The 27967-nt window shown below is 34.5% G+C and overlaps 1 protein-coding gene across 36 annotated transcripts in view; it reads right to left on the bottom strand.

Moving 5' to 3' along the window:
• Positions 1-27967, bottom strand: part of PTPRD (protein tyrosine phosphatase receptor type D) — a 2222827-nt gene that overhangs the window by 161615 nt on the left and 2033245 nt on the right. For 19 of the 36 annotated variants that reach the window (XM_058695363.1, XM_058695354.1, XM_058695368.1 and 16 more), the window contains 7 exons: positions 25428-26009; positions 15807-15940; positions 13148-13292; positions 9650-9955; positions 8555-8748; positions 6392-6418; positions 2345-2462 (listed from right to left, as the gene is read on the bottom strand). In XM_058695363.1, coding sequence (XP_058551346.1) covers positions 2345-2462; positions 6392-6418; positions 8555-8748; positions 9650-9955; positions 13148-13292; positions 15807-15940; positions 25428-26009 — 1506 coding nt within the window. The remainder of the gene's footprint in view (positions 1-2344; positions 2463-6391; positions 6419-8554; positions 8749-9649; positions 9956-13147; positions 13293-15806; positions 15941-25427; positions 26010-27967) is intronic. The other 17 variants (XM_058695381.1, XM_058695387.1, XM_058695382.1 and 14 more) reach the window with 4 other exon arrangements.

Raw genomic sequence — 27967 nt, 5'->3', positions numbered from 1 at the left:
AAGGAATTAAAAAAAAATTCCCACATGTGAAGGTTCATGTCACAGAGAAATGAGGGTGAGTAAAGATTAGCTAATTAGATACATACAGCTAATAAGAATCATGGTCATAACATATTTAATTGCTGGGTACTTGTAATGTACCAGGCACTGTGCTAAGATGAAGGATCTCACTTGATTTACATTTTTCATTCCTGACTACACACTCTGATTAGTTATTATCTTAATTTTCTATGATAAGAAAATGACACCCAGAGAGATAGAAAGCTGCATAGTCAGATGTGTAATAAATGAGAAAGCTCTAAGACAGCCCTGGGTTCATCTGAATCCATAGCCCAAATACTTAATGATACTATTATGTTGCTTATAAGTTTTTTTTTTAATAGGTACAAAATCATGTTGCTTTGAGTTATTATGGATATAATTTGTACTTTTTGTCTATACTTTATACCTGTGGAGAAACCATGACTAAGGAATGCTTTTTGACTAGTAGGTTGGCTGAAAACAAAACTCCGTTTTTCTTTTCTCTTACAGAGATTATGAATCTGGATTTGCACACCTTCAGCATAGGCTCGGCTGGGCAGTATAAACACAATAAATGTACAGATATCTAAAATAAGCATCACCTATTTCAATATTCAAGTCTCTGTTGATTAAGAAAGACCTAAAATTGTAAATGGAAACACCAAAATAATCCTCTCTGTGAATAAGATCCACGATTCTAAATAATTTTTTGTATAGCCACTAAAAAGTGATGAGCCAGTCTTAGCTATTAAAAAAGACAATGTTATTTCTTTCTCTGGGAGTCACATCCTTTGGCTATAAATTCTGTACTTTCTTGTCCTTATTATGGTATCCCTATCTTATGGCCAACAGGAGTTTGATACTTTATGTAAGACATCTCAGACTCATTAAGACACAATTATAAATACAGGTGAAAGAAGTGTATTTTTTTCATTTTGGGATTCAGTTTCAGGAGTTTACCCTTGGCTGTTTACCTTTCAATAGAGGCTGGTTCCATCGTCATTCAGCATGCCCCCACTGAACATGTATCTCCTAAGCATGGCATTAAATTAGCTCGATACCATGCTATTCTTTAAAAAAAAAAAAAAAAAGAAAAAGAAAAAAGGAAAAAAAAAAGCCCAGAAGACATTGCCTTAAAGGAGTTTTGCCATCTGTAATCCTGCTGCTTGAGGCAGTTCCAGGTGGCAGGATGTAAGTGAGGCAAATCTTATGACATTTAGACAAATTTGGCAGTGAGCATGGCACCCAGGAGGGTACTCAACATCACAGCTGTTCTTTGCTTTATGCCTTTACATAGAGGTGTGTTCCTAAAAAGTTGTGTGAGAAGTGATTCAGGAGGAGTAAATCAAATCATTGTTTAAATGTTCCATGGGAGATTACTATATAAAGGGATTGGAGGAGAATCCTTTTGTAATTATGTCTTAATTTATTGGTTTTACAATGTCAGGTCTTCTTTCATGCTGGCTTTTCCTAATGGGAGCCGATCAAACTAACTCTAAAGAGCATTAAGAAACTTTGTTCTTCAGAGAGGAGCAATCTGACATTTTGTAGCCTTTTTGCTTTTCATTTTTCTGTTTCCGATCTTTTATGTGACTTGCCGCTCCCCCCCCCCCCCCCCTTAGAATCCCCACGTCAAGGACTGAGGAGGTGAAAATGGCAAAAAACACAAAATCGTAAGTCATCAACCCAGTTCAAGATGGCAGCTCTTCTAAAAGGGTCTGCTGCTGAGAGGTGTTGAAGCTAACAAGTGACATCTCTGTCCACATGATCTTCCCTCTGGACATTCATAGGACTTGCTCTTCCACATCATTTGTATCTCAGCTCAAATAACTTTCCTCTAAGAGACCTTATCCAATCACTCTTTCCAAAGGCCCCTAGGGGCTATCCTATCCTTAATGCCCACACACCTTTATTTTTCAGCTTCTCTGAAAATGTCACTTACTGGTGTTTTATATATATGTGTATATATATATATATATATATATATCTCCATTTGTCTATTTATTAATTATCTAGCCCTACTCAGAACATAAGTTTCAGGAGGAAAGAATATTTCTGTTTTGTTGATTGCTGTATCCCCAGTACTGGGGGTAGTACCTGACATCTACTAAGTGCTCAAAAACATATTTGTTGAATAACTGATCGAATAATTTGGGAAAAGTATGTTCTTGCTTTGCTTCTTCTGAACTATATATCAAAAAACACAAAAGTTGACCACAGCCCTCTTATTGTTTCTGATAGAATTCAACATACTATTTGGAAAATTAATATTATTGTCACCTGGAAGATGTTCAAGGCACATATAAGCACAGTTAATGCTTACCTGCCCCAGTGGTGGACACCAGTTTGGGCTTGCTTCGTGCACCATCTCCTTTGGTGGTGTAGGCTGTGACGGTGAGGGAGTAGGAAGTTTCAGGTTGTAGCCCAGAAATAATCATGTCCTAAAATGACACAATGGAATGACACTGATTCAAAATGCTACAAATACCCTGGGGAAAAATCAAAACATCCATCTTCATTCTATGCATGCTTCATTACTCCCTGTAGCCATGCCAAGCACTGGAAGTTTCATGCCTGGAGCTCATGCTATGGATGATCTGTGTTCATGCTGACATTAAAGTGGGGACTTCAGCCATCCTAAGAGGTAGTTCTGAGAAGTAGTAGTTAAAAACATGAAACCTGGAGCTGGAACTCCTGAATTCTTTAATTTAAACCTGCGTTTCCTTATTTACTAGGTTTGTGATCCAGGGAAAGTGAGTTAACCCCTCTGCACCTCAGTTTCTCTTGTAAAGGTTGGAATAATAGAAGGATTAAAGGAGTTATATCCAGTAAACACTTACGGCTATGTCTGGCTCATAGCAAGCAACCCAGACACCAGCACTCATATTACGCCAGTAGCTCTGTACATGCGTCCTCTATAGCCTGGTCCACAGAGCAGTGATGGTACTGATGCCACTGCAGCCTGTTTTATCACCATTTTGCCAAATGGCTGATCTGTTGGACTTTGATATCTTGACAGCCAGAGAAGTTTCTTAGGACTCAAGTAACATACTGGTTAATGATATAGATTATGGACTAAAATCATTACCCAATAAGGAGAATTTTCTGGTGATTTGGAGTCGTCCATAAAACCAAAGAACAATACTTTTTCTACCACATCATGAATGCGGGCTCAATTAATTCTGCTTAGAAAATGTTAAATACCACAAACTATTTATTAAAACTCTAGTTTTCTCTAAGTTAGGGCCCCAAACTGTGATGGTTATGACTTAGATCTGTTCTTCCAAACTGGAGATTATATGATTTTTTTACATAGAGTGGTTACTAATTTGTTCTGTTAGTTTCTCCAGAGCTGCTGCACAAGCACGTGCATGCGTGTGCACACGCACGCACACACACACACACACACACACAGTAAAAAAAACAAAACAAAACAAAACAAACAAAAATAAAAACAAAAAAACCTTTCAGATATTCGGGATAGCTTTGCTTTCAAACTGAATATAGTTAAAGAAAATGTACAATGCCATTGACTTCCACATCTGAAGACAATGCAAGTGAGAGTTCATGGAATGGACTGGATTGTGTACAAGACAAGAGAATTTCTCTGTATAAGGCTGTAAGGGGCATCATAGAACTCAATTGTTGAATCTTATCCCAAATATGACAGTTTTTGACAATCTTCTTTTCTTGAAATAGTAGGAATGTCATCAGAGTGGAAATTCAAGAATTTCAGATATCATACCGAAAAGCCACTGGAAAAATTATTCTGCCAGATGAATGGCCTAAATTTGGGAGAGAGATTTTATTTTCAGGACCTTGGAATGGTTTCCCTAACATTACAGAGACTACAAAAACCATCCGAATCACCCAAGAGTAGCAGTAGATACAATGGGTATTCCAAAAATTATGATGGGAAAACACCAGCATTATTGCTTCCAAGGTCCCTCTCACATGCTATTGGATTTCTGCTGAATGTAGGCAAGGCTAGGGGAAGAAAAAAGCAAGGCTTGCCTCTATCACCAAATTTATATGTGGAAGAAATTTATATGCTCTGAGACTTATATATGTCTTTTTCATTTATAAAATTGAGATTAGCCACACATGTCCTTCCTCTCACACAGACTGTTACAGGATAATAAATTGTAATGCAATTTGAAATTGGTCAAACCCTCTGCAGTGGTATAATCACAGCTGGACACACCTCTATCTGCCTGGATCCCATCATTTCTTGCATTATATTTTCTTTTTTGAAACTGTGTGCATACTCGCTCAGGGATTTCCATACCCTCTGTGGGGTGGTGTGGCTGATATCCTGGCCAGTTCCTCATTCTCTTTGTCTCCCCCAACTCATCTCCATTCAACTTCTTGTCCCTGTCCCTTAAAAATTGGCATTCCCAGATGTTCTGAAACAGTTACTGGCCTGCTGTGTTTCTTTTTAGTCCTAAAAAACACATTTAAAATTATAAAGAATTTTTTCTATCTATATACTAAATTCATTTTGTCTTGATTTCCCATCAGGGCACCAATGGCATGTACATTGTAAATATGTGAACATTTTCCCTTGACAATCAATTGTTCCCTCAAGTTCAACTTAACTAAAGCTCAAATGTCATTTCCAGAAACAAACTCCCTTGCTTCTATACTTTAGTGAATGGTAGAGCATATGCCAAACTTATGATTGATCTTGATCTCTTTTTCTTCCTCAAATTCCTACTCAGCAAGTTTTTGTTTTTAAAATGGTGACAAAAACTGTCCCTTTTTTTTCATTTCTGCTGTCTCAGTTTTGTTGGATTTTTTTATAATTTCATGACTGCTTTAGTGAAAGAGTTGTTTTTGTGTCCCTGTTTACTCTCTTCTTTCTCTCTAATCTATCCACTAAGTCATTTTTAAGCTGCAGGTAATAACCCATTTAAGTAGGTCATGAAATCAATGACCAGCATTTTGAAAAGAAATATAATATACTTTAATGAAAAATATTAAATTTTACATATATTTAAAAATAAGGTATCATTTTGTAAGACCTTTATTTTAAACATATGAACGCATTGGTCATGATATTTAATGCATTCTTACTATGGATCACAGTCAAAAAAGTTTGTAAAACACTGTTAGTTTCATTAAAACTAATAACTTGCCCACCATATTTACCAACATTCCCAACAAGAGCCCTGTGTTTTGGCAAAAAATAAAAATAAATAAATAAATAAATAAATAAATAAATAAAATGAAAGAATACCCTTACCAGTTTGTCTCTTGTTTCTATTTTTAATTTTCTATATCTTTCCAGTACTGAAGAGTTAAAAGCCACGTCTTTAGCTTGACACTTCAAGTTTTCCCAACATTATATTAAATGTTATTTCTTAGCCATAGTTAGAGCTAATTTACTAGCCTGAATCCCTTCATTCATGTTAAATTGGCAAAGCTCACTATCAATTGACTATATGACATTCTTGACTGTCCCAATGACTGCTTCTCCTGTACTTTAAAAAATATGTTTCTACCTCCAACTCCCCAATACACACACACACACACACACACACACACACATACACACACACACACACATTTTCCAACTCTTCAATCCTTACTTATCTTTCAAGTTCTCAACTACATTTTAAGACCTCTTCTTGGTCCATGGCCTCCAAACTTACAGCTCTTACTGACACTGTCACTCATTTATTAATTAATTACACATTGCTTGAGGTCATTGCTTTTGTTGTATTTTATGAAACTTTTCTGAACTTTACATACTTCCTAACCACCTATTGTAAGCACTTAGAAGGCAGAGACACATCCTATGACTCCCATGGAAACCTTTACATAATAATAAGCTCTCAATAAATAACATAATCCAGTCATCAAAATATTTTTAAAAATTCCTCTCTCAGTGAAATACTTTCTGCTTCTTGGCATGACTCATTCAATTTTACTCAAATTTCTGTGGGTATAACAGAGAGCTGCCATTTCTAAATATAATTAGTACCAGATCTACATTGTTATCCACCTAAAATGTAACCCTGGGGTAGGATAGATGAATGGCCTATATCAAACAGCCTGATATCTCTCATCTGGGATGTCTCCACTTGAAGCATGCCTCCTCTAACTGTGTCAAAAGGCAGAGTTAGTAGCAGCCATAAAAACAACATGAGCTCATGATTTTCTTAGGCAATCAGTAGCAACATGCCAATTTCACAAAATAAAAGCCTAAATAAAAAGGATACCATAGAGTGAAGATAATTTAAAAATAATTTGTTAGTTCATGCATCCAAGCAACCTGTGATGACATATCACACGTAAGTGAAAGAGGGGTGTAGAAAAAACAAGCATTTGTAATCTGTTTTTGACAAAGCGTCCAAAAATTACTCACATGTTCAGTAGTATCATCAAATTCCCACTGATTGAGATTAAGAAGGTTGGGGAAGAGGAAAACAAAATAAAAAGAAATGAAGAGAAATTTGCAGACTTAAAAGGCAATGTTGCCCTCCTTAGATTAAAAAAAAAATTGAAAAAATAAGCAATTGGAACAGTGTGTACAACAAAATTCCAAAGAGAAAGTATGTATGCTGTCACCCTCACCCCTAATTCAGAGGTCAAAAGTAAATATGCTTTGTATTAATAGCATTAAAATCAGATAATACATATTTTTCAATGTGTGGTTCATTGGAATGAATCAATTAAGGCATAATGTAAAGCTGATGTTTCTATTCATACACTACTTTATCACATTTATTTTGACTTTTTCCTTATGTTATGCAATTAATTTATGTCAGTAATTAGATTAACACCTTTCATAAAATATTGGAATCTTCTAGCCCCAGAGAAGTCTTGCAAGGTGCAATGGAATTTCAATGAATAGTTAGCATACGAGGTAGGCAAAAAAAAAAAAAAACAAAAAACAAAAAACAAAAAACAAAAAAAAAACACAACCAAAAACATATATACATAAGCAAAATTAGCACATTAACAAATAAAAGACAAAGTAGAAGAGACGGGAAAAATGTTGACATTTAAGGCATTTTGTATCATATAATTTCATTAACCAAAATGAAAACACTGGCAAAACTACAGGTTTATAATGTAAAAATATCTAGGACATGAAAGAGGCTATCAGAGCATGGTGGCCATATAATTTTTTTCATAATTTCAGACTTACAAAAGAAAACATAGGCAACAATGGCTTTATTAATTTCAGATTGTGAGTACTTTCTGTTTCACAGATAGCACAAAATAAACATTTAGAAAAAGCAAGTCAACAGCCAGAGTCTAAAGAAATATGAATCTAAAATATAAGTTTACAGAAGTAGACTTCAAAACCACATAACTGGATTTGGAGCTGATTAAGCCACTCATCCAGATCCCATTAGTTAAATAAGTGTTTTTGTGACTTGATTATATTAAGACATTAGGTCAATGCTTTCCTTATAGCCACAGGGATATGTATTGCTCTCTTGTCTGCACAGAGACAAGAATGCAAAATTTGGCAACCTGACGTAGTATTTCTCAACTTGGCTCACAGTCTACTTCACTTTCACACAAAGGAAGGAATTTTTTACTGAAATAAACTTCAAATTTTCCAAACCCCATCCATTTCCATGCCCAGCGACCAATTTGCTAGATAAGCACAGCAATCTATTCATAACATCCTATCACTCCTGGAGCCAGTATAGGTAAGCTATCTGTGGATTATATGTAAATCCCAGCATAAGTTACTAACTGAAATCTTCCTCTTCTTTTCAGGTAAATATGTAGAATACAGGTGAATGTATTATGGTATCATCCTTTGAAACACTTTAGTTTACGGAAATAAAATGGAAACATTTAATGCTCTGCTTTAAACAACTGATTACAAAAGCCAGTTATGACTACATGATTATAAACCATCACTCTAGGATCAATAGAGTTTCTCACATACTCAACTCTTCTTCATACTTTTCTTAACTTGGCTTAACATAGAGGATTCTCATTTATTTCCTGGGAAACTGTAAATTAATTCTTATGGTCATTATCTTCATTTTCCGGGAAATCAAATAATTACTTGTGAATACAAGGTTTGATTAAGTACTAAATGAAATACTATCTGGATACCTTTCCTCAATTAAGGATGTGTATTCTTCAACAGAAGAAGTCCTACACTTAGAAATTAGATCAACTTAGTTACAAGTAGTTTTAGCATAGCTGCTTATGATTCTTTCTGTTAATTTGATTAAAATCAATTCAATTTTTTTGAAGACAGAAAGGTAAACTCAGATATCAATATAGAGAGTTGACTATCTTTATTTTAAGAAACCAGTTACATGTTCTTAATTAGGCTTGAGTGTCAGTTTATTATAATTTACTTCCTCACTTGCTGTCACCTCTGAGAAGGTAAATACACATCATGTGCTTTAAAAACTGGAATTTTGTACAGGATTTTTTAAATGTAAAACAAACAAACAAACAAACAAACAAACAGGGTCCATTTCAAGTTATGGACTAAAATAAAAGTATCATAAATAAATAAATACATAGGTATGTATTTTCAGAGGCTTACCTGTGCATCAGCCAGCATCACATCCTTCAGCATGGGCTGGCCCTTGGGCTCACCATTTTCCATCCTCACATAATGCACCTGGTATCCTCTTATCTGGCCATGCTGTTTATTGGGCACAGGTGAGCGCCATGAGACTTTAACAGATGTTGAGTTGACAGCCTCTACCTCGACTTTGCGAGGAGGACCACTAGGAACTGGAACAACATCATTGGATAAAAGAAAATTATAGGCACTTGTCCCACCCAGTCAGAGTATTTTCTTTACTTAGGTTTTAAAAAAAAAAAAATGGGCAGACACACTATGTTTCCTTTGTGGAATACAAACATTTTCAAGCAATGAAAATGCTCAACCAATCTGCTCTACCTTTTAAGAAAAGATCAAAAAACATGACCGATGCCAAAAAAAAAAAAAAAATGGAAGAAAAAAAGAGTATCAGAGAAATAGAAAAACATGTAAAAAATGTACAAAAGCCAAGGAAGATGCTTTGAGGCTCAAAGCATTAAAGCACAAAGAGGAATAGCATTGAAATAATAACAAAAACTGGTTGTTGATTGTTGTGTGTTTTTTTTTAAAGGTTTCTTTTTAGCAGAATAAAAAGATTCTTGATTAAATGGGTTTTCTTCTCTTTTTTTCTCGTATCAAAGGTTTCCAAATAACAGATGCCAAAAATTGAATGTCGAGCATCAGTGTCTCTGAAATATGCAAAACAAAAAGGCAACAAGAAGATAAGAAGACAGTTTTGAAAAGTTTACTTCAAAATGTAAAAGAAGTTATTCAAAAAGGCCACAAAAAGTGCAGAAGACTTTAGACGGAAGTATAGAGAACGGCCTGGATTGCAAGGTCATACCAGCAAACTGTTCTTTTAAAGGGAAGCGAATTATTGTGTGGAGATTGAAAAAAAAATGCCCAGGCTGCAGCAAAGATAGGTCTTTGGCAAAAACTACGAAGTTATAGCGATGCTGGGTAAAAAAGATGAGCAGAAAAACAAAAAACAAAAAACAAAAAACGAAAAACGGATTACCGTTAGCCTATCAAAAGACAGCAGACCAAGGTTGTGTCAGAAGGGTGCAAACTGACGTAGCAGAGGCAACATACCATCTTCATCAGTTCGAATCAACACGGAGAAGCTCTCGGGGCCAGGGCCGACGTCTGTGTGGGCTGTCACAGTGATCCGGTACTCAGTCCATTTTTCCAGCTGTTCCAAAAGGTACTTAGTAGTGTCCGAAGGAATTCCCAAAATCTCGTGAGGTTTGTCATCTTCTCCATCCACGGAGGTGTACTTGATGGAGTATTCAGTAATAATGCCATTCTGTTTTTCCACTGGTGGAGGTTGCCAACTTACCAAAATACTAGTGGAACTTGGGCTGGTGCAACTAATGTCTTGAGGAGGAGCTGACGGCTCTTATTTTGGTAGTGAGTTAAAGGAAGGTTTGAGTGAAAGGGCAGGAGTGGTTGGAAAAAAAAATGATAAAACAAAAGAAAAGGCAAAAATAAATAAACGAACAATAAGGGCAACAAAATGAAAATAAGGCTTTGAAACTCAAAATAAAAATTTAAGTATATGTACCTTGGCTTAGTATTATGAATAAACCAAAAAATGAATAAATGACCAGAAATAATTGTTAAATAATGGGTGGGGGGAATATGTGAACATGAAACCTTGAGATAATAGAGCCTCAAATAAAATTACCTACCTGCAATTTAAATTCTTCTTCTAAACCAATCCCTCAGTATTTCCCAGCCCTACTGCACAGACTACCCAACTTTAAAAAAGCTGTAAATATGGCAAGATTTATTACATGAGAGTCAGATGATGCTTCACAGATGCCGTTTCAAGCTTTCATTTCTACATTCTAGAATGAGGGTGATTCATGTACAGTATTCATTCGTGAAAGGGTTTTCAAGTGTAAAAAGTTGCAGTAATTGTTGGATGCCCTTCCAGCAATTCCAATTTAAAAATAAATAAATAAATAAAAGCCCAAATATAAAAGTGTTCCCTCTGACTATCTGAAAAACGGAGCCAGCCTGACCAGTTTTAATGAAAGGTGTTAATCTAGCATTGATTGTAGCCCATATACAGTGAGCATGCAGAATCAATAAAGGATGAAAATGCATAGTCCAAGATTTACCTACCCGAGGGTAATGTCAGGCTTGTTGATTCTGACTGTAACTTGTACTTACCCTACGTCAGCTTTCAGCTTTTTAAAAGAATTTATTATAACTCTTCTTGAGACATCATTACTAGTAAAGAATTAGATTCCACCAGCAAATTTTGGTAAAATCAATAATAATCATCTATCCTTTATAAAATGTCAGTAACAAAGCTATTAAAAAGAATTGTTTAAAAAAATCCTGAGAACCATCTGCAAAAGATATGACTTATGTGCAAAATCTCCTTCATTTTGTACATAGTTATTCACACAGAGTTTACATAAGAGTTAAAAGAGAAACTTTCTTATTGTCCATTCTAAAATAAAATGGTCACTTTATGAGCCATTAGTTTCCATCAAATTACCCAAACATATCATTACTTGAAAAAATTTAAAAAGCAATAAGAGCAATGCAAATGTTATCAAAAATATTTGGAAGTTAATAATATGTAATTCCTTAGAATAAGAGGGATAAAATTTATTATTTATTTATTTATTTATTTATTTATAGGTGAATCAGTAAATCATTTCTAATTTTATGTATTTAAATATGGAGTTTGGTTATTTCCTGAGACTTTGTGGGTCTTAATACTATGTAGTGTCAGGTGTATCTAATTGTTTAAAGGGTTATCTGTCTTTTTAAGTTTACGTGTCTTGTGATCTTCATCATAGTGAATCAAAATGAAAAGCTCCCTGTACTGATCATAGGGAAATTCTCATAAGAAAATCTTGTAAATTTGGAGTAAGATTTGCAAAATCACTAGAATATCTATCATTTTTATTGATTCTGTCTACAGGTTCTTATATTTCAAATTATGAAACTATTTCATATGCATTATCAGTATTCATAATAAATTGAGTCATTCATGCAACAGCAAGACTCATTTGTAATTCTTTTTAAAAAGCTGACTTGGTTTTTACTGCATTGCTACCTTCAGACCTCCTATTCCATGAGAATATATTCAACATTATTTGGAACTTTTACTTTAATAAAATAAAGAGTAGTAGATAAGCTTTTGATGTGGTTATAAAATGTTTATTCTAGCTCTGTATATTTAAATATATGTGTATGAATGTATGTATCCATACATACATTTGTAAACCAGGCAAAATACAATATTGAAGCATATCACATTTTTTTGTAATTAAATTCCTGAATTTAAGAATTATGTTCTACAATATTAATTATTAGCCTGCTCGGCATTCAGAATAGAATACAAAACTGCATTAATTTAAATGTTTCAGTTTTTAAAAGAAAGGGAATTTTATGGGAATAGGTTATTATCCCTAATGGATTAAGTAACAGAGCCCTAATACTTTTTGTACCAACACTCATGTTTTGAGAAGGAGAGAGAATATATATTTATCTTCAAAAAACTCTGGAAGATTTTAAATTTCTATAAGAAAATGAAATAATAGAAAACTTGCCTATGTGAAAGAAAATTCATTTTTTAGAAAATGTAAATTTCGTCTTTGCTGAAAGGCCTAAAATTTAGGTCAACAGAGCATCCACTTTACAAAATTCAATGTATTGAGATCACACATATCTATTGCATATGTAACTATCGAAAATCACATATAAAATATAAAGTATAAAAAAATACCTAAGGAATAACTCCATAAAACTGTTCAAGGTAAATGGTTGTTTAATAGACTAATTATGGAAACTTACTAATAAAGAGCAAACAATTGTATTATTATGAGTAACCAAACTTTCCATCAAAAATAAACTTCCATATAATACTTTACACAAAGCAATCTTCCCTGGATACAATGAACCCCCATTGTGATAAACATAACTATGCTTTAGGTTACGAGTTCCAAAAAGAAATTAAACCTGAGGAAATAAAATACAATTTAGGATTGCAAATGTACTTGTGATTTCCATTGTTCCTAAATTTGTCCAAATACAGATTTTCTATGAATGTTCCAAATTTTCACATGTACTACTTGCGGACTTAATAAACTAGTCACAAGAGCTGAGCTTTTCTCTGAGTAGAAACAAATACATGAAATAAAGACCTGTTAGCAAAATTAAAACCTCTGTACTTAAAAAACATACAAATATGGTCTCTGTTGCCTCTTTAGTTTGCTAAGCCCTCTTGTGATTATTTGGCAGTGTTCTCAACCAGAAGTTTGCTTTGTAGCCTTATAAATCATTATACAGGGCCTGGTAAAACTTTCACTCATTTTCCTCATGGAGCTCTCTGAACTTCTCAGACTTCTTTCAGTTTAGGAAGTGGGAGAATGGGATCTGCCATTGGACCAAGTTGGAGACCAACACAGGTCACGGTTGTAATCCTCAAAGTTGGATGCTTACTAGCATAGAAACTACTGACTAGCAAACATATAAATTAGCTGATTTGTTTATTGGTGGGGATAAAAGGCCGCAACACCTGCTAGTGAAAAAAAGGACAGAAAACAAGCAAAGAGAGACACCTACTTGACTGCATGGTTCTGGCTGATATTTCAGCTGTGGAAGCACCCAGGCCTTGAGGAGAGCGTGCAGCCAGACGGAAGTAGTACAAACTGTTTGGTTTCAGTCCTTGCAGTCTGTAAGATGTCCCTGGCTCGATGGTAATTCGTTGCTGTGGATAAGTAACAGAAGAACTGGGTCATTTCCATTAGGATTCATGCAAACATTTTTATCACACTGCCTGGAACCTCAGATTTCTGTTATTGAGGTTAGAAAGGCATCAAAATATCACAAATAGAATCCACAGTGAGTATCTAGGACTCTATCAGGGGAATTATACAATGAAAATATCAGTGTTTTAATGGTGAATTTCTACAACAAATAAGGTAACCGGAATAATGGAAGCCACAGATCTTTCTAATGATGATCCAGTTACCAAGTGCATCAGATAAAAGGAAGGTTGAAAGGCCACTACCCATAAATGGGTTGTATTGAAGGTGCATGTGTTGCTGTGATGTAGCCCACAATAGAAACTGACACCCACCCCTGATGGTGGAGTATGGCCAACATGTGCAATTTCAACTGAAGAGATGTCTAGCTCATCACCCATGACCTTCTGAATTTAAACAGGAGCAAAGAAAATATGACCAGAAGTAGCATCAGAAACTGGTGTACAGGTTATATGCTGTTGCTACAAAATAGATCTGAAATGGCAAAGTCCTGATGGGATAAAAATGATGTTAGTTACTGAAGAAAGCTGGATAATTTATGTGAAATCATATCATTATTCTATGTTGATTTAAAACAATTTTAAAACTTGTTTTTCTTTGTGGCTATAGAGCACACATTAAAAAAGTCAGAAACTTTTCTGCAAATTTTACCATCATAAAGGGCTTTTGAAATAAGGCTTATTTAATTGAATGTTATAATTCTTACTTTTCATGTTTAAAATTTGACTTGCATTTTAGCAAAAATATAGCTATGTATAATCAATCTCATATTGAACATTAGCCTGTAGTAAGCCTTAAAATACACGCTGATATGTAATCTAGTATTGGCATGAATAATCTTAAGGCTTTTCATTGAATAGAGTTTGCCGTTCATACAAACAGAAATCATTCAAGGGGAATTCAAATATAAAACTAGAGAAAACATCCCTAAGGGATTCTGGCTCACAAATAGAAAAGCTTTTAGAAATTGTAGATTTCCCAAATGGTAAGAAAAAAAGGGATTCCCCAAAGAAACAATTGTAGAACAGAGTTGGTGTACCAACATTCAAGCATCTACATCTATAGCATTCTCAAAGGATTTCCACTCTTCTGTGCTGTTATTTTGTTTTCTTTTGTTTTTCGGTTGGGTAGTGGTAAGGATATAAAATAAATTAACATTGAATTGTGTGTCTTAATAAAAGCTGGTCTTTTTATTGCAGTAACATAAATCCTTTAAATTATAGCAGCATTTCAATTATAACCTTTTGAGTGCTTAATTCATATTGGCTTTGTTAGCTAAGTGTAAAAGCATTCCATTTAGAGTTTGGTTTTGGGAATTCTGCTCAGTTCTAAAAGATGTAATAAGATAAAAGTTTATAGGGACATATTAATTTACTATAGCATTCAGAATGATATACCATAAGTTAATTGATAATACTTCACTTAGTATGTATTTAAAAAGGTATTTCTGTTAGGATTTAGGGTTACCTAGCTTCGTGAAGATCTTTTTAAGATAAAGAACGCTAAGCAGTATAATAAGATGAATTGTGTGGATTGAGTTGTCACTTGTAGTTTCACTAAGATTTTTGTCCTAATGCTCCTGGATTGGATTTCACAATAACAAAATGTTAGATGTATCTTACTACTGATTTCTATAATTTATACAAAGTGCAGTGAAGAGGCAGTATATGCTAATGTTTAAAAAATAGATTCTGGAACCTGACTGCCTAGATTTTCAAATACCAGTTCTGCCATTCAGAAGTGTGAGATTTGGGGGAAAATGTTTAATGTTTCCTGTGCTTCTGTTTTGTTATACATGAAATTGATTAGAAGTAGAGACTGACTCATGGCACCATTGTAAGAGTTGAAGGAGTTAATATATGTGAACCCCTTGCTATATCTGTTACCATATGTATTAATTATACTAATTTTCTCCTCTTTTCAGGAACTATCAACAACTTTCAGCCTTCTGCAATCCACAATTATTTTATTTGCATAGCACACTCAAACATTATATGTGCTCACATTAATATCAAATAACTGTTGGCACACAAATAAACATTTGCTATGGGGCCTCTTTCTCTGAAACCAGTTTGGACAAATTCATCCACCTAAAGCCTTGGAGCTCACTTAGTCACATATCTGCAGTGACTTAAGTACTACAAGGCAGAAGAGAAATAAAGGAAGTCCCTGAGTCCCAGGGGCTATATTCTTTTAGATACTTTTAGAAGAAACTTGGAAACCTGAAAATAGGAACAACAGCTGTTTTGTTGTTGTTGTTTGCCTCACTCCATCCTCCCAAAGGCTTGAAATTAATATTCTGTTTTTATCAGGCAAGTTCTTTTTTTGATGAATAAATCTGACCCACCAAAGTTCTCTATCGATATCTGAACTTTCAGCAGAACTTGAGCAAATACACAAACTAGAATAGTGCCCCAGTATAGTAAATGGTCAGAAGGTGAGAAGCACAGTCCTACCTCCTCTCCATGCTCCCCATCTTTGTAGACCAGTTCATAGTTGGCAATGGTGTCTGAACGTGGAGGTGTCCAAGACAGCAGAATACTTGTTTCAGACTCAGGTTCTGCTTTGAAGTTTAGTGGTTGCCCTGGTACTAAAAACAGGAAAGCAAAGGACTGAGCTCACCATCACCATGAGTATTCATAAACCCTTCCATTAGTGCATCTGCTTAAACCTCTCAAAATATATCCACATGTGTCAGCTTAATGGAGCTAGCTCACACTGTACTTGTCCTTGAGAAGTATAAAATCTGTTCAAGATATAGTAGAATTATAAAATACAAAATAGAGCAGTCTCTGAATTTGATCTCAAGAATAAACTAATTTCATAATATTGTTGTACTAAGCAAGATGATTTATATCATGCACTTGGAATATTGTCTAAATCATAACAAGTGCTGAATACATAAAAACCTATTCTTATTTAAAATTGAGAACTTACTCTCTAGCACCACATTTAATTTTCAAAATTATTGCCATTAGGTCTATAAAATCCCACCTTCACTCCATTAACAAAACCTATTGGTAACCAGAATCACTTAATATTTTTTCTTACCAACACACAGTTTGAAAAAGAGGTGAAGTAAGACACAAAATACCCATCACATTCAAATAATTCTAATCCCTAATTGACTTTAAATGAGTCAACATACAAGGCCTAATGTAAACTTAATATTGTCCCTAGTGAGATAGAGTTAAATTACCACACAAATCAAAAAGTTTAGATGTTTATTATCAGAAAAATAGTAATTTAACAGCTGTCATCTATAATTCTCCTATTAGTCATATAACTCATGGAATAGACAATTTGGAAGAGTCATGTATCAGATGTAATAAAGAATAGGACTTCTATCTAGCTTAAAACACTTCACCCAAATGTTGTATTAGAATAAATTTTATTAACCCCAACTCCTGGTTAACATCCTGGTAAACACCAAATCCCATTGGTCCTCTATCCCTTGTACACAAGGTTAATGTAGTTCAGCTGCATCACTAGCCCAGCTACCCTTACACTGCTCTTGGACAGTGTCTGCTCTGACTGGTTGTTGGCCATGCCATGCTGGCCACTAAATATTTGAATCATTACCCCTGATACTGTGGCATGTCTCAAAGCACTATAGTTGACCCCAGGTCCATATTTCCAGAAGTAAACATGAGAATTTTGTGTATATTTAATAAAAAAGCAAGAACACTAATACTTTATTCTGGGAGGGAAAGAACACCTAAAGGGTTTTTGGCAAATGGGCATAAGCATTGAAAAACATGAAAAATAATATACTTTGTAACTTCTTAAATAATATTTGAAGCATCATTTTCATAAGTAAGAAGATCTTTGGAAATATAAAATGTATTACTTTTTCTTTTGTAGTCATCTCTCTTGTAGTACGACTAAAAAATTGCCTTTTGTTTAAAAAGAGAAAGTCTAAACAGATCTACCAGAATGGTTTCCAGGAACCCCAATTATTATTTTATTCCTCTGCCTGGTCTGTTAACCTATGAGTGTGTGTGTGTGCACATGTGTGTGTACCTGCACGTGCAAGTATACACACTCATGTCTGGACTGATGCATAAAGTGGCCAATAGTGCTTCTTATTTCTAAGTGCATTCATAACCTTTTCTCTTTTTTTTTTTTTTTGTATCACAGGCCTTGAGATTCTCATTAATTTGATGCCTCCATGAACATACTTTTTAAACAGTGTATCTGTTTTTTTTTTCTTCCTTTTTTCTCTTTAAGTACTTGCCCAGTGAGAGACCTTACTTACATAATCATCCAGACTGAGAAAAGGAGACAAAAGAAGCTAAAAAAGATCAAGAGCAAGAGAAGGGGGGATAGAGGGAAGTAATAAACAGGAAAATAGCAAAGCAAACAGAGAACACATTAGTTCTAAAAGGGACATACCAAAAGCACTGGCAGGAGCAACAATGGAAGCCAAGAACAATCAGAGAGGGAATTTATGATTGGATTTTAATATTCAGATGATTAAGGAGTTCTTAGCCTAAAAATACACACACAGTGACAAGTGTGCTCACTTCTTTTTCTCTACTTTTGTTTCCTTTTTTCTTTCTCCCAACTTCTACAAGTCTGGGAAAGAAGAGCCTTTTGATAACTCCTGACTTATGCCAAACCAGAACCTGGTCTTGTCAAGAATTAAAAACATGGACAGAACTGAAGGCCTGCTCTCTAAATAATAATTGCTTGTTATGTATTTCGTCCCTGCCTAATGCTAATAATGAACTGACATTGATTGAAAACATCTTGGGAATCTAATTAACTTTTTCTTACTTAAACTGTTTATGTTTTTGCTTTTAATTTGTCTTGAACAGATTCCCAGTGGGTCTCAATGTTTCATCCTTGTTTAGTAACACAAGCTTCATCTGACCCTCCAATTCTATTAAGACACCTCTCCTAAATGGTGAATTAAATAGGCTCACAGTTTCAGAGGTATACTGTCCATTCTACTCTTAGACAAAATAAATAATGGTCAGATGACTTCAAATGATATATACAAGGTTCTCTGCTTCTACTTTGTCCTTTTGAAGTAGTCTGGAGGGTAACTTAATTTACTAGATTTTAAACTTATGGTAGAAATACAAATGTCTAGAGGCACCAGGCAAACGAGTACAGAGACCAGGTGGGGCCTGGGGCTGATGGGAGAGTGCCTGTCCCACCTGAAGGAGTTGGTAGTATTCAGCACCAGGAGACTGATGCTTTTGCTCTTTTGTGCACTTGCTTGAACAAAACTGAAGTTGATAACAAATTCTAGGTAAAATCTTCCGATTTTAACCATTTGAAATTAATTGAACCAATTGAAATTAATTGAAAAACACTATAGGGGGGAAATGATATCTACAGGCAAAATCTAGCAAATGGGCCAGTGCTTTAAGAGACCTTTTATTATATCAGGCTCTATGTTCATAAATACCTTTAGGATGTAACTACTCAGACCCCCCTGGGAATTAGAGATTCACCTAAAGAGATTTCTTCCTTAGAGGCATTTAGTCATAGTCGAAACAACAGCAATGAAACTGAGGCATCAAAGTAAAAGAAAACAGCTGTGAAATTAATGGGTTTATTTTTGCATTCCTCAAACATAGTAGCCCTAATGATCATAATACATGTATATAAAGAAGCACTTTAGGGGGGCTCCAAATGGTCTTATTTCTCTGTACTATTTGGAAACACAGGAAGCACTTCATCCTCTGTCAGACAGACCTTTTATGCCAAATGTTGTGACCAAGGTTCTATTAACATTTATGTTATCTACCTCCTCCTTCCCTTCTCTCTCTCTCTCTCTCTCTCTCTCTCTCTCTCCCGAGTCCTGGTCTCGGAGACCAGGTGGGGCCTGGGGCTGATGGGAGAGTGTCTGGCCCACCTGAAGGAGTTGGTAGTATTCAGCACCAGGAGATTGATGCTTTTGCTGTTTTGTGCACTTGTGGGTCCAGTCTCTCTCTCTGAGAGAGAGAGAGAGAGAGAGAGAGAGAGAGAGAGAGAGAAGGAAACATTAAAATGCTTGTTGAAATGTTTGCAAACATTTGTAATGTTTGTTGTAATGTACAATGTAGTGTATATTTCCCTCACCAATTGACTAAACAAGATTTTATAGGAAACTGAGATTCTGAAAAACTCTTAGGAAAATAAAAAGATCTTACCCAGAAACTTAAGGGCAATTATGCTACATGAAAAGGGGGGGGGGATGTGATAATACTGACCATAAACCAAATATAGAATTTAGGTGTGGAAAGAGGAAATGGAGGTAGAACTTAAATTTTTCCTTAAAATTATATTTAAGAAATCATTGTATTCTGTAAAAGTGGTGTCAACATTTTAATTTTCTTCTTGATTACTTAATGTCCATAAGGAAATACAAATATGAATTATCAGTTCCCTAAAATAAGATTAGAACCCCATTAATAAATGCAAAGGATTTTAGTAGTACCACTATGATGCTTCATTTTAAATATCAGATAGCAACTCAAAGACAGAGAATGGAGAATGAATAAGAAATGAAGGACAAATCTCTATGTCATCTGAAATGCTGATCATATTAGGAAATATGGAAATTTAGGAAATATCTCTAAAAAGAAAAGGGTTCAGCATGTATTGAAAGGCTAAACAACAATTTCACTTAACCATATCATAAACATGAAATATCACAGAGACTGGAAAACCTATCATTGCTAAAATACCTAGTATTTTAATAAGGTACACATTTTAAAATGTATCTAGCATTTTAATAAATTATAACAACAATAAAAGCAGCTGCCAGGATTATAGTGATGGTAAAACAAAACAAACTTTAAAACAAAGAGTCTGGGGGCGCCTGGGTGGCTCAGTTGGTTGAGCGTCCGACTTCGGCTCAGGTCATGATCTCACGGTCCATGAGTTTGAGCCCCGCGTCAGGCTCTGTGCTGACAGCTCAGAGCCTGGAGCCTGTTTCAGATTCTGTGCCTCCCTCTCTCTGACCCTCCCCTGTTCATGCTCTTTCTCTCCCTGTCTCAAAAATAAATAAAATGTTAAAAAAAATTTAAAAAAAAGAGTCTGATTTGTAATTGCTAAAAATATATCATTGATAAAATAAGTATTTAATACACAAACACCTGCACAAATCTTATCAATTGTCATTAAACTTCAATAATAAAAAGTAAAATTTTATTATAATTGTATTTACGGCAAGAGCTCCTGGACTCCTTTTAGCTCCTTTGCTGAAACTATTTTAAGAAAGCATTTAAATTGGGCTCATAACTTCAGCAATTGGAAATCAGTCTTTTTCTAGTTTGCTTATTCAGGCCTGCTAACATATATTAATGACATGATTTACTAAGTTCTGGAAACCTAAAACATAATCTCTCTAAATGTCATAGTTTTTTAATAACATTTTTACAATGCCCAGAATTTGGAGTAGAATTTGCTTCTTGAAAAGGTTTAAAGTTGTGACTACTCCGTATTTATTTAGTAAATATACATAATTCTTCTCCTTCGAAAGACCTCTACTAATAAGATATACACATATAAATCAGTAGACTTTTCCCAAGAATCAATTAAATGCACAGAAAAATCAGAGGTCAGATGTGTTTTCTAAAAAATGAAAAAGACATTAAGATTTAACAGATTTAGAAAGCCTACAAGTAGCATGAACATCAGGCAACATTTTGGTGTATTAGGTTTGAGATATAATTTACTACATTCTCTATCACAGTTTATTTGCACTTCTTTTATGTAGTATAATTACTGTTTGTTCTTGTTGTAATTACCTATACAAGAAAACTATATAAAAAGTCATCTTTCCAAAATGTGTATTCTAATAGTGGAAATCTTCTAGCACAACATAAATTCTTCCCTGGACAATGGCCATATACTGCATTCTCCATATTTTCAAGGTGAACTAGTGGCAAGTGACTGTAATGTAAGGAGTTAAAGCTATGAAAAAATTGGAAGATTAATCGGTGTTTCTAGAAAATAATTATTTTAAGCAAAATATGTTCATATTTAAAGCCATCTAAAGATTACTTAATATTATCAACTATATGAATATCACTACTAAGGGGAAATATTATTAACTATAAAATAGATTATATTTTGATTTTCTATATTATCAGAAATACATAAATTTATATCAATCCTCTGTTTATATCAATATGTGTAACAATAATCTTAGATGCGATCAAAAGTGATAGATAACTTTCCTCTTAAACTCAGTTTGTTACTAAACACTGTTTCTTCAGAGTCTGATTTTAAACAAAAATAGGATTATTAGTGCCAGGGAATTAAAGATAAGGAAATATAACAAGCATCTTTCAGATATAGTAGACATAGAAGTTTATATATTTGTACATATGAAATTAAAATATACTTGAGGGATTCATACATATAAATCAGTAAATTTTCATAGGTTTGGGAAAGATAAAATTGCAGTGAAAATAATATCCTTAAGTTTTATATAACCTCTCTAAAATAATATTTCATAATGATTTTATGTTTTTGCCCAGCTATGATCCTAAGAAATAGCTAGTCAGCAAGAAAAAAAGGAGCAGCTCAGCATTAATTATATTAGAACTAACATCACTGTATTTGGCAGGTGTCCACCAACATCAAATGGCCTTTGTTAATTAAACCTAGGGAACAGATCAAATCATTGTGCTATTTTGGAAGGTTTTCCTAGCCTATTGATCTTGGCAGGCACTAGTCATTATGTCATTACATATCTTCTCAATCAATAGGTATGAAAAGTACAACTATTACACAAAGTTCTTGGAAATCATGTAAAAATAGTTAGACATTGGGAACGACTATTCTAATGCATCTGTATCCCATTCATCCAGAGTTCAGAGTCCCTGGATCACAGTAACTCATGTTATATTATGTCCCTTAGGGACATAGAAAACCAAAATATGGTCTATTTAAACATCAGTCTAGATATTTCAGAAAATTGTGACCAAAGTCATTATTGTCTGTCTTCTCTGTGTTCTGAATATAAGGATTCTCATGATTCCCAAGGATTCTGATGTTTTGGTTGAAATTTAGTTTCAGGAACTATTTGGTATCTTAGATAGCTAAATCTTCCTCATATCAGAAAAAAAGTTATAAAACATTATAGATTTCTGCTTAATTTTGTAGTTAGAAAATTTAGAACCAAATTTAGTGATCAAGTATAATAACCCATGAAAGGAAGTATTCCTTTCATTACTTTCAGATAAGTTTATTTTTTTAACATCTAAATATTTTTTTTTTACATCTAAATATTTTTACATATAAATAGTTTTGCACTGGGATAATCTAATATTCACCTCAAGTATTTCAGAAGTAAATTACATATAATTCTTAAATAAAGACAGGAGTAAGTGAATATATGTTTCCTGCCTCTATTTATTTACTGAGCAACTGGTTGGCACACACATCTAGCAGGCACTAAAACTATCAAAAAAAAACCCAAATTATTATTTTAAAAGTAATACTGCCTTAAAGTAGCTAGGGTGCCTGGATTTAAATTCTGCTTCTCCCCCCAAAAAATAAAAAATAGTAATAAACTCTACTTTCCCACTTACCAACCTTATGACCCCAAAACAAGTTCCTAAATCTTCGTCAATTCTCAATTCACTTATTGGCAAGTGGGATAATTCCACATCTACCTAATTGGGTAGTAAAATTGATACATTAAGAGTACATAGAAAAGTGCCTGGCATATGTTCGCTGTTTTCATTATGAGGATGATTATATATTATTTATTAAGTTATGTAATGTTTCTATCCATTACCTAATCTATACCCCTGTTAAGGGTTGAAGCGTATCCCCCCAAAATTCATATGTTGAATTTCTAACCCTCAGAATGTGACCTTATTTGGAAATAAGATTGTTGCAGATGTAATTGTTTAAGGTGAGGTCACTAGGTTGAGCCCTAATCCATATGACAAGAATCCTTACAAAGGGGAAATCTGGACACAGAGACACACACACAAGGAGAACTTGATGTGACAATGCTGGCAGAGATAAGGTTTATGCCTCTACAAGGCAAGGAGCAGCCAAGATTGCTAGCAAAGCACCAGAAGCTAGGAGAGAGACCTGGAAGCCCCCTCGCAGCTCTCAGAAAGAACCAATTCTATGGACATCTTGATCTCAGACTTTTAGCCTCTAGAACGGAGAGACAGTAAATTCCTGTTGTTTAAGCGACCCAGTCTGTGGTATTTCGTTACAGCAGCCCTAGACCAAATACAACCTCTAAACTCCATATGGTGGTTATTATTTTATTTTCTAAAGTTTATTTACTTATTTTGAAAGAGAGAGGATGAGCACACAAGGAGGGAAGGGGCAGAGAGAGGGAGACAGAGAGAATCCCAAGCAGGCTCCGTGCTGTCAGGGTAGATAGAGCCTGGTGCAGGACTCAAATGCACAACTGTGACACCCTGACCTGAGCTGAAATCAAGAGTGGGATGCTTAACCAACTGAGCCACGTAGGCGCCCCAGGTCATTATTATTTTAGATAAGAAAATACGTTCAGAGAAATGAAGTAACTTGTCCCAGGTTATAGAGCTAAAACTGATAGACTGGCATTCAAACTCTGGTTACATTACTCCAAGACCAGAGATTTTTTTTTTTAAATATCACCATTAAAAATCAGAAAAATTAAAGGTGATGCATGGGTATATGTTCTTCTTGTGTATTTTATCTCTAAATGGCCATGGAGCTGCTAAAATAGTGCAGTAAAAAACAATCTCATAACAGTTGACCAGCTTTAGTTAACAAAAAGAAGAAGAATCACAGATTTATACATATTCCAATGAGAGGAAAAATAATGTGGAAAAAATAATCTAGTGTTTTTTCTGTATATTAATATAGTAAATAAATACAAAACTGCAAGAGCCAAGTAGGAAAGACATATGAATGTTTTTAGGTATAACTGTGATAAAGTGTATTATTTTAGTTATCTTTCATATTATTAGAGAAAATAATAAATCTATGAACAAACCAGTGAGAACCAAATAACAGAATAAAAATAAAACAAAGCCAGGCAGGCTATAAATATGTTCTGAGATCTCTAGTAGCCAGGGAAAATAAGTAAACACATTGAGTCATATGATTCATAAAGCATGAAACATGAAGACAACTCAGTGGTTAAACATAGGTTTATCTAGTTTTGACACCAGAAAAAAAAATCATTTCCAAGATTACCAATGAGTTACGCCTACAGATTATAGCTACTATCTCCAAAAATATAGTTTCTATGTAGAGTCTCGGAACAAACCAATGGCATGCTGCCAAAACACTCAGATGGACACAAGTTATAAGGCATCAGCGCAATAAGAAGCCAAATTAATAGCTCTCAGATGGTCAAGAATAAACTTTAGAAGACAGCTGTTATGTCATATTCCCAAGCCAAGGCAAAATTGATCACTTTGAATCAAAGACCAGAGAGGTTTAATATCTGCTTATGAAAATAAAACTACTGAAAGGGCCGAGTGTTTTTCCACAAAATAGTTTGATGTCTACTCTAATGCCCAATAAAATGAGTCAATGAGGTCCCAAAGTTTGATCTCAGATCTTGATAACTGTCTTTCTCTATCTATGAAGTCATACAAAGAAAAAAAAAAAACCCTTAGGAGATTATTTTTAGTGGGTAGCTTCCTTTCTTATATTTATAAGACATTTAAATGTCCAAGACCCCCTGGCAAATGACTTTATTTTTAACCTTATCTTGAGCCATCCAATCTTTCACAAGTTAAATAATTTTGTAAAAGTATTCCATCAGAGTCACTACTATAAAGCACCACAGTCCTGTTTCCAAAATGCTGCATGGAGGATGCATTCATCTATCTCACGCAGAAAAATCTTCAAGCTGTTTAGGTACAAATTATAAAAAAATAAAATAAAAATATGCTAAATGCATCCCTCTACTTAAAACTTTATTTAGTCTTTCAGGTGTCCATGCCTGTTTCTTTCCAGATGCCTTATCTTAACCTCTCATTTAGAAACTATAAGTCTCCAAAATTAAAATTCACATTCACTTTGTTCTTTCTCTGTTCACCATTCACACATCTTGGCACCAACTCCTCCCCTCCTTCCCTACTCCCCATCCAAACCAGACTTACCTCCTGTCTGAGTGATGACTTGTATGTCACTTGAAAGAGGACCATCTCCAATTGAGGTAAAAGCCAGAACTTTGACAGAATATGTTTTCTGGGGCACTAAGTTGCCAATAGTAGTGATTTGGCTGTCAGCTACATTATGCTTCATCCAGTTGTTGACATGCTGTGTGGGATCCATTGTATAATAAACTCTGTATCCTTGGATCTGTCCATTTGGCTCCTCAGGCTCCTTCCACTGTACCAAAATGGTGGTTGAACTCAACATCCGCGCCTGGACATCCCGTGGGGCACTGGATGGTGCTTGTTCTGAGGTCTGTGTTAGCACAGGCTCACTGGGAGGTCCCCGCCCAATGTTATTAACAGCAACAACCCTGAATTCATAATCCGAGTAGGGACTTAGTCCAGCGACACTGTAGCGTGTGGTCGCCACCCCATCAATTTCTTTGTAAGGTTCCTCAGAATTTTTAGGTTTATGCTGAATGATGTAGTAAGAGACAGGCTCAGGGTTCCCAGAGTCCCACGTCAATGTGATGCTTGTGGCTGTGCTCTCGGTCACTACGGGCGTTCCTGGAGGTTTGGGTAAGGCTTAGGGGGAGAAAAAGGGACAGTAAGTATCCACCATATCTAAGGTGTTAAAAGGTCTATAAACTCTACTACTGGAATGACAGAATTATGTATCTACTGAAGAATAAATTAAAACAAAAGATAGTTTTCTACATGTGTAGGACAGATGCATAGGGGACAAATTTTACTAGAAGCACATTACAGCACTGTATTTTGGGGCTTGTATCCACGTCCATCACTTATTAGCTATGTGATCCTGGATGCACTGCATAGCCTCTTCTTTGCTTTAGTTTTCTCATGTGAGAAATAGGAAAAACTGTATCACTGAACTTGTATGGTACAGTTGGTGAACTGTTTCATGGGTTTTCTGGAAAGACTAATGAGGTACTCCAGTAATGCTCTTATAATGTATCCAGCACCCTCAAAAAACATTAGTTGCAATTATTACTATTATTATAACCATGACCTTGGCCAATTAGCCCCTTGCTTCAAGAAATAAATGATATAACTAAATACCAACATTGAAAAGAACACAATTTGGAATATATTGAAATGGCATTAAATTGCTATGGAAGAATAATATCCATATTGTTTTCCAGTTGCAAGGCATAGATTATTATTTTTTTACATATAGTAATATAACCTAACCAAGAGTTTTAAGAAAGAATAGTAAATTTAAATTGATTAATTTCAAATTCAGGTTTTTTAGTTAATATTTAAAAATGCTTAACTAAATTACAGTACATTCACAAATAACTTTTTAAAGCAGCTTTGGTCATAATATGTATTCTATACTCAATACCAATAATATCTGAAATTATAGCTACCTGGCAAATATTCGTAATTAAATCCATCTTTTAGAGCTCCAATTCTTGACATTTAGCAGAAGAACCCCACTCAAAATGCTACTGATTAACAATACAAACCATCCACACTGGTGACCTCATACTTAAGCATATCACTCTGGAGAATGATTTTGAAAGGTATTTTTAGTAGGGGAGAAAGGACAATCCCATTAGCTAACATTTTGGAAAAAGCTTAGGATATAACACTCAGATGATTAGCCTTTTAGTACCCTTTCCCTTTGTCAACATAAAGGCAAAAAGTACAATACTCAAGTACAATGGCAGCTTTTTAAGAGTAGTAAACTTGTACTTGAATATTGCTGTATCCTCAATACCTAAGCCCAGCAGTGTTAAGCAAATGAATGCCTAACTGAATGAATGAGTCAGTCACTATCTTCCAGTTGTTCTTTTTGTTTTGATTTACTTTTTGCCTTCAAGATTTACCCTTATGTTTATTTACTTTTGAGGTGTGGAGGGTAAGGAATGGCAAGAGTCAGGAAAACAAAGATAAGAAATTGAACAAGAATTTCGTTTATGTGACTCCTGATTTTAAATTCTTGAAGGTCTTCACTAAACCTTCAAATATTTAAAGCTGAAATAGTTATTATAGGAGAGGTGATTCAATGTTTGCATTTTACTCTAAGAACTCTAGCATGATAATATTTGGCCAAGGGATTTTACTGAAAATAATAAAAAGATATTTGTTTAAATATTCTGGATGGGAATTTTTCAAAAGAGTAGATGATCCAAATTTTCCCTAGATGTCTTTCTGAATTATTCAGGCAAGTGAAAATATTGCTAATTAAAACTGTGTTTACTGATACTTAGACATTAGTTTTTCTGTCACATTTACTGTACAGTATAGGTTTTGTGTCTATAATGTATGGAGAAGTGTGAGTATGCTTAGTACAGTTAAGGATAGGCAATACAATGTCACTATTTTTAAATGACTAAATGTTGACACTGATGTGTATCTTTGTTCTCATGGCATTATTGCTTTAATATGGCATATATTTGATATATATTCTTGGTGAGGGTATGACACCAATTATAACATGTGCGTGACTTTTTTTAGGATCATACTTCCTGGAAAGCAAAGACAATTTGTGTTCATTTTTGCAATAGCTCCAGACT

The sequence above is a fragment of the Neofelis nebulosa genome, chromosome 12 (assembly GCF_028018385.1).
Source record: "Neofelis nebulosa isolate mNeoNeb1 chromosome 12, mNeoNeb1.pri, whole genome shotgun sequence".
Classification (NCBI taxonomy): domain Eukaryota; kingdom Metazoa; phylum Chordata; class Mammalia; order Carnivora; family Felidae; genus Neofelis; species Neofelis nebulosa.
Note: the sequence above shows the minus strand (reverse complement) of the source record. Positions and strands in the feature narration are given on the sequence as shown.